Source organism: Varroa destructor, unplaced genomic scaffold (genome assembly GCF_002443255.2).
Source record: "Varroa destructor unplaced genomic scaffold, Vdes_3.0 BEIS01000001.1, whole genome shotgun sequence".
Classification (NCBI taxonomy): Eukaryota; Metazoa; Arthropoda; class Arachnida; order Mesostigmata; family Varroidae; genus Varroa; species Varroa destructor.
In genome coordinates, this window is record NW_019211454.1 from 9,967,396 (window position 1) to 9,978,514 (window position 11,119).

At 43.8% G+C, this 11,119-nt stretch overlaps 1 protein-coding gene across 2 annotated transcripts in view; it reads right to left on the reverse strand.

Moving 5' to 3' along the window:
* Positions 1-22: 22 nt before the first annotated feature.
* acj6 (abnormal chemosensory protein 6) overlaps positions 23-11,119 on the reverse strand; it is a 54,328-nt gene continuing 43,231 nt past the window's right edge. Inside the window, exons 2-8 of one of the 2 annotated variants that reach the window (XM_022803207.2) lie at positions 5,594-5,695; positions 5,190-5,315; positions 4,060-4,289; positions 3,715-3,839; positions 1,520-1,657; positions 1,175-1,358; positions 23-760 (exon numbers count right to left, since the gene is read on the reverse strand). In XM_022803207.2, the coding sequence (XP_022658942.1) occupies positions 478-760; positions 1,175-1,358; positions 1,520-1,657; positions 3,715-3,839; positions 4,060-4,289; positions 5,190-5,315; positions 5,594-5,695 (1,188 nt within the window). In that variant the 3' untranslated portion in view covers positions 23-477. Of the gene's footprint in view, positions 761-1,174; positions 1,359-1,519; positions 1,658-3,714; positions 3,840-4,059; positions 4,302-5,189; positions 5,316-5,593; positions 5,696-11,119 lie in introns of both variants that reach the window. The other variant, XM_022803199.2, reaches the window with a different exon arrangement.

An 11,119-nucleotide genomic window follows, 5' to 3' on the forward strand; every position in this document is an offset into this window, starting at 1 on the left:
ATATTTATATATAATAACTTGTTCATAGGCCGACTGACGGAGGCAGTCATTGTAGATATACAGTCACGGGAGCCTCGCGAAGGAGAAGTAACTACTAGCAGCATTGTAACTGCTCTTCTACTATGTATATAGACTAGTAGTAGTTATTAACTGACGCTGTTTTGCCTTCTTCTCCCGGTTTATCCTTGTATCTATGTTGCTTCGCTTTCTGTCTGAAATCAACTTCAAAAACTCAACGCGAAGAAATAAGTTGTTGAGCGATCCAGCTATTGGTATCGTAGTTGACAGGTATAAGCGGTTGTTATAATTCAGTTTTGCGTCACATTGCTGGCCACTGGTATTGCCTCGATCGGAACTGTCTTCTCGTTCATTGTCAAGCGGTGCTTAACGACGAGTGTAGATATGGGGATAGCTTCTTCTTACAATAGCCATCTTGGGCGGGGGAGCTCTGTGCTCTTCCCACTGGGCGCTGGAGATCTACAGCGAAGCGTTTCCGTTGTTGAGCTGCGCTTGCGCCACAATGGCGTTACTCGCCGAGTACTTCATCCTCTTCTGTTTCCGTCTCTGGTTACAGAACCAGACGCGGACGACATTTTTTTTGAGGTCAAGTTTCTCAGCGATTGCAGCTATGCGTTCACCCGAGGGCCGCGGCTGGACGGCAAAGTACGCCTCCAGAGATCGCTTCTCGGGCGCCGCGATCGACGTCCGCTTGCGCTTCTTCTCGCCCGCCGGAAGAACGCCTGGCATGTCGGGATCACGCCTAGGTAGATAAATCAAGACAGAAATACGAAGGTACACAAAGATAAGCAAGAGTTTAGCGTTAGATGCTTTTGCAATATAATGCACCAGCGGTAAGCACCTAGCATATGCCACTTACCTGTCCATATATTATCCCAACGTTGCAAAACCTAATGTGAAGTAGGTTTTTTTATTCAGATTTTCCCAATAATTTCTGGGTGGGAGAATAGAAGGATGATTGTGAAGGTGGGCACCAATAAGGTTTTTTTTTATAGCTACAGCCCTTTATGCCTGAGAATGACAAGATCTTTTGAAAACTAAGAGCGGAAATCAGCCAGGCGCATCAGACAATACACTTCCTTGATACTTGTTGCACGTAAATAAAATTACGAAGACCAGTTGCAGTGAACGAGCATTTTTGGATATTTTTGTTTACCTCTTACACTTGGCCTGCGCTTCCGCGGCCTCCAACCAGGCCGCCAGGATGGGCTTGAGGGCAACCATGTTGTTGTGTGAGAGGGTGAGCGACTCAAAGCGGCAGATGGTACTCTGCGACAAAGATCCCACGCCCGGAAGGCGTAAGTTGGCCAAAGCGCGTCCCACGTCCGCCTGGGTTACGCCTAAGTGTAGACGGAAAAGAATACCCTATAGAATTTATTTGTTTTTAGCTTAAAATAAAACCATATCAATGGATTTTCAAACACCGGAAGGACAGTAAGTATGAGTAAACATAGAAAGTCTACGGTTTTGACGTTGGAACGGACGTTCAAAACGCACTTACCAAGCTTAATCCGTCTCTGCTTGAACCTTTCAGCAAATGCTTCCAGCTCTCGCGGGTCAGTGTCCACCCCACCAGTGGGATCAATCACCGAAGTCGCGGGACCAGCGCCCATTTGATGGTGGTGATGCATCATTGTGCCTGAGCAAATATCAGATATTAATAAAGCAATTCCGGCACCAGGCGTTAGTTAAATTAAGTTAATTAATTAAGTTAAGATTAAAATTAACATACATTGTTAAATAAGAAGAAGAAATATATGTACGCACTTTGTAAACTATCGACACGAGTTCGCCAAGTTTTACTTTTAAGTGTTACGCAAGGCGTTCGCTCCGATCACGTAACTACACTCATCTTCTACTGCACAAATGTATATCACAGGTCAACAAAAAGCGTCTAACCGAGAATCTTCTGTCAGCTGCAAAGTTTGCTGTTGTACAATAATAGTTCTCTTGATCATTTTTTCTCCAGCTTTCCGTGCATATGGAGAATAAAACAGCGAAAATGACTACAGTCTCACAATCTATCGGTGGGACAAAGTTAGTACGCTTCTCTACGCTCGTACGATTCTACGATGCCAATTATGTGACGATACCCGGTTCACGTCGAAAGGTGTTGTGGACTCTAGGGTCGATAGCTTGATGAACCTGGCGTCGAGATCAAGTCGATGCCGTATCAAACCTTTTCCATTATGAAGACAGTTGAGCGCCGGTGGCGGCGATCCCTATTGCTCAGCAGGACTAAACCGCCATAGCGAGCAGCCGAAGTAAACCAGATGTCCACCTCAGTGGGTTTACAGCGGAACGGGGTCACGCCGCTGCCGCCATTCTGCTAGCCAGCCAACCGAGTTTCAAGACGCCTCAAGATCATTATCATTCGAACAATTCGACGATGATTAGTATTTTGGCACTATGGCGCTACAGCTGCAGAAGGTCGAGGCCTTGCATCGGTTGCCGTCACTTATTCCCTTTGCACCAAGAGAATGCCACTGGAGCATGCGTGAAACGATATATCTCAGAGAAATATCGTATGGTCCGTACCCGTGGTAAGTGTGCCCGAATAAACCTCAATTCTAATGTTTGCGTTCAACAATAAGCTCCTAATATAATTTTTATCTCTATTTCCTCGTCATATCGAGCTGATGACTCGTTTCTGTATACATATGTAGTTTTCTCTATTGTCGAATTCATCTGTTCTATTCATTGACTGACGATTTTCACAATCCTTACCGCATATGGAGGTCGACGGGGGGGGGGGGGGATTGTCGTCAGTTGTAGTGGTGAAGCCATTACTTTCATCAATGTGAAACATTAACAAGCTGGAATGACACGCATAGACTCGAATCGGCGCCCCCCTTTTATCCTACAACAACCTGCTTTTAGCCTTCGTCGCCGAAGATTAAGGCAATCATGTCGCGGGTTATCGTCACACAAAGAAAGAAAACACGCAAACACTAACAAAAGAGCTTATAGATTGGATACGTATGCAAATCTGTACACGGCTGTATAAGTCCGACGGTAGTGACGTATTACTAACGGGTCTAGTGGCAGCAGACGAAAAAGCCTAAATCATCAATTTCCCGCTATGTTTAGTGTTTGTCCAAGAAGTGGGAATATGTCTCATTTTGTAACATGCCGTAGTATAGTATTGTACTAGTTGCACTCAAACTATTCGTAAACTTATAATAGTCTATAGAGATTGTCGCATCGTGTTGCGTTCAGGTTTCAAAGTAGAGAAGAAATGCTAGTCCTTTGTTGAAGTGTTATACTGAAGAGATATATATACAAACTTTAAGACCCTTTAAAATGAGTCTTTACTACAATGGAACCTTAGTTGTTTCAAATATGACGGGTCAAAACAAATTTTGAAAATATCAATCGAGAGAAACATCAAAATACCATTTCCGATACCAGAAATCCCTCAGAGCTCATTTATGTTTGAAACGTATGGAGTGTTATCTTAGCATTGCACAGAATCTACCATACTTTTATGATAAGTGCATAACTTGTTTCGAAGGCCGAACCTACTAACGATAATCGATTTCTCAACCCCAACACTACTAAAAAAGGCAAAGTCCTAATGGATTACTATGAAATACGTATATTAAAATAAATGTTCTAAATTGCTTTTTTTTTTTTTTAAAACTAATTTACCGGTCAATTAACAATAAATAATGTGGCAGAGGGCAGTCTCCTAACCATTCATGGGGTAGTGATGGAACTGATCGGTGTTGGCAGCCGTTGTCATTCCTAAGGGCGGAAGATTCGAAGGACACAGCGGATCGATTAGTTCGTGGCCTAAATCCATTTGGGACATATGGGACCTGCAATGAACACACAACGAAACTTATTTAGGTTGCTTAGTCCGTAATCGAAATAAGTATCTTATTGTATTTTTTGCTATGTCCAAAATTCGACGGTTACCAACTCAGTCAGCTGAATTGGTTGATATAAGTTGAAGAGAAACGCTGACTGTTATTGCATGTTATTTTATACAATTCATTGCAAGGCTCGGAGGAACGCCTTATGTCGCTGCCTTCTCACCTGGCCGCGGCGCTAGCTGGGTTGTGAGCCGTGGGTGTTTGCGAAGAGCCCATCGGGTGGTGATACATGCCTGGATGCAGGCCGCTCATGTCGGGATGATGTTTGATGCCCGGATGGTGGCCGGGATGCCCCGGATGTCCTGGATGACTCGCGGGATGTTTGCCAATGTCAACAAGGGCTTCTGCTCGCCCCATCAATGCTGCATCGTCGAGCGCGGGGAAGAAATTACCCTGAAACGGTGACTGCTCCAGAGTTAGATACTGAATTCCGCGTACTGATAATGTCGTTGGGCTAAGCACGTGCATGCGGTGTGCGGGCCAGCGTTGGTACGTCTCCTACCTAAGGGCAAAGTGGTTATAATGGCAACGAGGTTGAAACGCCGCATACTTTTTTTGGTTTTCTTCATAATTAACCCGATACTTGTGACAAACGATATTATTTAACACGTGAAATAAAATCCTTATATATATAAAAGAGTTCAACTAGGCTTATAAGCTTTTCGGAAGTGTGCTACTGTGCTTTAGCAACCGTAATTCCAATGCGAACTTTTAGGTTCCGGTTGTCTGAGAGTTTGTCCAGTAATTGTGTTCTTCTTCTTCAGAAGTGTTTTACACTGGCACTTCAAATAAGAATTGAGCTTCGGCTCAAAAACAAACTCTTATATATAAATCAAGGCTGTACTGACTTCCTTTGATTCAATCTTCCGAAATTTATTATTCATAAATAGTAAAATCAATCAGTTTTTAAGTAAACAAAGTAATCTTCAATATATCGGATAATGTAATTTAGCATCCGCATTGCTTCTTCAAGTCTGACGAAGACAAAATCACCAAATATTTGATATATGTGAATATTTAAATATGTTTTATTAAGACAAAGAGGGGAATGCGCCGTGGTGAGATACAGGCACAGTTAAGTTTACACAATAGCGCTAATATAATAACGTAAAAACACGTTTCCCGAGTTCATAATCGAAATAAGTAACTATAATGTATGCTTCAATAGGGCAGAACGAATCGTACGGTTCCACATTAGTGCTGATAAAAGCAGGTTCAATGAAACAGCATTGAATTTGCTCTGAGCAACTATTACGTTATGAAGATATTTAGTTTTCAGAAGAGAATTGTTACATTTACGAGGTTCTGCATTCGGTACCGGTCCGCTTCGGTAGAGTCACCTCCTCCGGCGACGTCGTAATGGAACCTCGGAGCCGCCGCGATACACCGCCATCTTCGACTTTGCGCCTCCGCGTCCTCCTAAACAAGAGATTAGTAAAGATCGAGTCGATAGAGGCTTACCATACGGTATCATTCGCTTACGGCTTAACGATACTAATGAATTATGAACGACAAATTAAAGCATGTCAAATTATGGGGGTCTGAACACAACTTGCCATTGGTCTCGTATGTTGAACACGAAAACCTCTAACATAACATATTCAAATCAAGGGTTTATTTTAACCCTTGATTTGACTTATCCTGTTGTTATACCATTTTAATAGTTTTTTGTGTTATTTTTTCGTGTAGGCACTTACTTCCTCCATGAAAAGCTTTTTAGACGTCCAATTCGCTTGAGGGTCTGGTGAGGCCTCCGTCTTGACCATAAATTCGCTTTTCGGTTGATGGCTAGGTGGCGTCTGAAAACGTGAACGCATTACGCATCTTCTGAGATAAGACAAAGATACTGATAATGATAATAAACAATAACATATGTATGCTATTTTCTGTTTTATTAAAAGTGTCACGCTTATGGTGTTTTTTTGGGGGGTGATTCCATTGGCCGAATAGTCGAATAAGAAATTGACGTAGGCTCTGGGTTTCAAGCCCATTTGTCAATCGGTTCTTGGGTCAGTTATCGTTGTTCTATGTTCGTCAAAGAATGAGCTCTGCTACAATCAACTAATTCTAGCTAATATCGCTTAGATTCACGTCGTGTCGAGTGTCCCTTGCTGCTGTCCATGATTCACGTAATTCAAAGGTGTTGAACTGGTCTCTATAACAGCCAATAAGCATTTTCACTCTATTCGACCTTAAACGTTTACGTCCAGCACTACTACTGTGCATTCCATCAGACGGCTCCCAGTACGAAAGCAGGTTTATCTATCACCGGATCGGAACTTCGACCACCGCGTACCCATAAGGATTAGCCGGCAAAAATCCACTAAACTATCACGGCGAGCGCTGTGTGTAGGCCTCGGAGTTCTAGACCGTTCGTATTTCAAGCTTTTGAATTACAAATCGCGGATGGTTTGTGGTTTTAGCAACGAATAAAAATTTGGCCCCTTTAGTTTAATTGATTGGCGTCTAACTATTACAGGTTGCTTAATATATTCAAGGCAATATACTGGATCTAGAGAGTGAACTTAGCTAATCTGCTACTGCCAATGTAAAAAAAGTTCAGCAATAGCCTTTTTTTCACTAATCTTTTAGCTATTTTAGCATTGGATTAAGCTTCAGCGTTGGCAGCTTGTAAGTTCCGAGGGTCTGATAGGATCTGGAGGAAGTACTCTGCTACAAGCCACAGTGAAATGTCGATAAGAGCATGCTGCGGCCAAACAACGGAGTCTTCAGTTGACGATATAAAGGCTTTGTACACAGAGCGATGTATTCAATTGTTGTACGATAACGTTTTGTTCCATTAGCTTTGGTGAACCAAAAAGTTCAGGGTCTTCGGAGGGTGCTTCCTTTACGTCCCGTTACATTGCTTTCGTAGACTGGCGCCGTTCGGATTTATACGATACGGCTTGGAGGACAAGCAACTCAAAACAAGAGGCAGCAGTCGGAAAATGTGTCCCTTACCTTAATAAGTTAATCGCTTTTACTGATGCGTCCGTAAGTGGAGCAGAAGCCCGTCTCGCACCCAAACGGTGAACAAAAGAAGGCCACAAATAACCAGATATAGGATCTTGCTTGTGTATCCGAATTTACCCTCATATAAAATTTCTAGCACTAATTAATGTAAGGACTCCCTGACCGGATTAATATTTTATTAATTCAGGTCTATTTGTTTTTTTCTTGGTGTGAACTGTCCATTGTATCATTACTGTTGTTATTGTTGAATTATAGTTAGGTTATGCGCGTTGACGATATTACGATAGATTTCAATCGTACACTGCTATTTTCATCATGGCAGTTGAGTCAGTTTGTCCTGATAGGCAGCCATGTTGCAAATGAGCTCCGTGCGGCTTCCGATTGAGAAGTCCTATTTTGCTAATTGCTATAGAAGACAGACACATGCGTGAAGGTTTAGAGGTTTGACTCAGAGAAATGAATAGATAGATGTTCGACCCAAAAAAGCTTAGTCAATATAGTAAGCACTGACAGCAGTCATATTTGCAGTAATAACATTGGGTGGTATTGTCTAATATACATTGATAGAGACAATAATGGGAGAAGCCAGCCTGAGCTGGAAGTGCAATAAAGTAGGGCCTTAGAAGTTTAATAAAGTTTCTTGCTTGCATACAACTACAACAGCTACTTAACTTGATTTATTACCTTAACTATACGATATCTACAGGCGCTATCAGCTATTTTCTATAATATTGACATACACTTTGAATTTTCTTTGTTTTATCGCACACACAGTATAGTATTCATTATAAGCTATTTGTGGCAATATTTGCCATCAGCTTTTCCATAATTCCAATGTAAAGATATAGGCTATGTTCTGGCATATATATGTACATCTGAGCGCTGCCCCCAGTACAAGCAGAACCGGACATTCTAAGCGTCGTTCAAATCTAACCTGCGGATAGAGTTGTTTACCTAACCACAACAGGCCTAATGCTTGGCAGATGAGTGATAATAACTAGGCTTGAGCTATGTGAACTACGGGCCACCTTTTCGGCTTTAGCCAGCGTGTCCCCAGGATCTCGAAAGGCTCTTCCCTCTGCTGTTTTTCTCTCGCAGCTGCTCCGTTGCCGGACACAAAGGCCATTCATTTGTTTCTATTGTCGGTGGGTCAATATTCTTCAAATGCATCAACGTCCGTGAGCTTAGGACGGGCTCATGCCAGGCCAACTAATGCTGTTGCTTCACATTCCGTTGAGGCTGATTGATTGAACCCGATTGGGCAGCAGCTTTGGCGTACCTGGCCGATTCCGAATCGTAGAAACCTAACCTAACCTTATCCGATTAGCTAGCCCGCGTCTATAGGCTGTCCTGGAGCAGGCGGTGGAACACCGCTGATCGTACGGCCAGACGTACGTTTGCTAGAGTGGCAGCGACACTACTCCCGAAGGAAACTTGCGTGACGTTCACGCAAGAGGCACACCGTACGTGGTCGGAATCAGAAAAGACAACAGTAGAAACTGCGAGCATTCAACATATCAGTATCGTCAGTTTTGCTGCTACAGATGCAAACGTAATACAATTGTGACAACACGCGGTGCTCCAGTCACACCCATTCAGAGAGTACACAGCTGCTGTGACTGTTGTACTTCTACATAATACAATTATAACTTGTGACGAGGATACCGGTGTATAGGTTTATTGTGCGCAGAACCTTTGTCAAGTTACATTCCCGACGCGGCATACTGTTGATTAAAGTCAGACAGGAATTTTCTTAATTTTTCTGGGGCTGTTAAACTTCTCCAGTGCTATAGGGGAATATCCATTACGCATGTATGCAAAAGCATGTTAACGGCAAACCAGCGCTATTCTGTCCAACTCGCATTCGAAGCCATATTAGTCTAATTTGCTATTATAGCCTTGTGTAGGTGTGCACGCGATATCCATGGTCGCTATGCCACCATCAACGGGTCGGCCCGCCATCGTTGGGCAGCAAGCCCAATACGCAATGATGTAGCAGATTTTTTCGCGTATACATGTTATACACGGTGATGAACAAAAGTTTCGCGGCCTGCTGGAAAGTTGGCGAGAGTAGCACGTTGCTAGTTGCTTAGTTCTTTTTTTGTTTTATCGAATACTATGTAACAAAACAAGGCCACCATCCAGTTGGAAACGATCCAAACAGAAAACTGCAAATTTCGCCCTGAGAGTTATATGGGTTCGCTGCGTTTTCGGTGTGAAAGTTAGGTGAGACGTTAGGTATCATGATTTGGGAAAATTATTTTTGACCAGGCTGAAGCCACTAGACTCACTAGTTGTAGTACGGTCTATTATAGTTGTAGAAACAATCGTGGCTGTGAAGTGCGCCTCTGCTAAGGGGGAGCAGCAGCAGCACTCGAAGGGGCTGCTTGCTCGAAAAGAATGGAGAGCCTTTTTCATCGATAGCAGAGGAAGTGGACGCCGTAGACTTGTACGGCTATAGTCTGCTCTCTTCTTTCGAGTAGGTTCCATCTAGTGACTCCGCCAGCGATCTTCACCGCTGGCACCAGCCTTCGCCTGACTTCGACTTCCCGCCTCACGAGAGCTAGCAGTACAGCTCTTCTTTTTGGTGAGTTAGTCGCTGAGTCCTCATGTTCGCGATGCCGCTCGGGTGGTGCTGCTGCCGAGGCTGCGGCAGCGCTCATCGCTGTCCGAGCGCCACCATTCGAGAGATGCAAGTCCGAGAGCCGACATCGAACAAGAGAGGGTCGATTGAGTGCAGCGTGCGCTTGTTCTCTCAAAGAAAAAAGGTAGAAATAAAGAGTGAAGCAAACGCCGGAGTTCGGTGCAGAGTCAGCTCGTCGTTAGCTAGTGGCCAGGCGCGCCTTCCTACGCCAACATTAGCACAGGGAGAAAAACGGACTAACTGCTCCTTTGACTGACGACTATCTAGCCGCTAGCGACAAAAAGAGCAACAACTTATGCCTACCTGACCGACCGCGCGCCCGCCCGCGTTCTTTCCTGCTCTCAGCGGTGCTGCGTGCCTGCCTAGCCGGCCTAACCGTAAGCAGGAGTCACTCCTCCCAGTTGAACGATGATGATGACTACTTCGCGATTGTTCATGTCGCTGCCATCTAAACAGTATCGTGTTGCCCTCTACCAGCCGCGCAGCATCGCTTCGTTAAATAGCTCAGGGTGAAAGAACGAAGCATTACCTAAATTTTATCTAACAACCACTAAATGCGATCGGCTATCTCGAGCAGTGCGCCTGCCAAGCGTCACTGTCCGGCCCAGGTTTTCGTCCGCAAAACGCTTTCAAGGGAAGTGTGCTGCAGAAGGCGCAAAAAAGTTGGAGGAACAATGCCAATTTTTCATACCAGCGGACTAAACAGGTCATTATTTACGGTCTACTACAACTATATGACTCAACTGACGTCAGTCAAGTAGAGGTGGTTCCATAAAATTGGCTACCTGCAACTGTGTTTGTTTTTATTGGGGTAATGATGCTGTCTTTGCTGGAGTAGGCTCATAGAGGACCCTATTCTGTACAGGCAAGAGTAGGATACTGCAGGCCGCATGGACAACAACTGCCCCCCCCCCCCCCCCCCCCCCCTCTTATTGCCCTTTTTAGATCAAACATGGAAAAGAATTGGCTCTACAGTCTAGACTCAACTGTTGGTTGGCTTTACTTCTCTTTGGGAGTAGTAGAAATATTGGCAATGAATGATCTGTTTGAGCCAGCATCGTGAGCCAGCCGTCGTCAAAGCTCCTAGAGAAACTGCCGTCTATGCTTAGGCGTTCCGACGCTCTGATGATACACATCGGGTAAGTCGACGAATAAGCTACATAAAAAACGACCGACTTCTATTGGGTAGGCTGGTCTCCCGGCCGCCCTGCAGGCACTCTAGGTTGACTCTCTTAACCAAGTGCTCTGCTGCCGAGCTCTGTTAAATACAACTTCAGATAATAAGCATCGCGAGAAGCAAAGGGTTAAATTGAGTTCGTTCTTTGATATAAGCATCCATTAAAGTTTCCATCAGTTCTATTGTTCTATTCTAGTTAGAGTTTGTTGTTAAACAAGTGAAAATTAGAATCTTGATTCTATCAGATTGCCGCAACGTGTAACAAAAAGGTATTAATATACCTAATTGGCATTCAGTCTGTAATCGCAAGAGCATTACACGATGGATGCTGACTATGAATGCATTAATATTTCCCCTGTCTTCGACAAACAACTAATCAATAAATCATACATGATAATAAATAATCTCCCTCTCTCTCTCTCTCTCTCT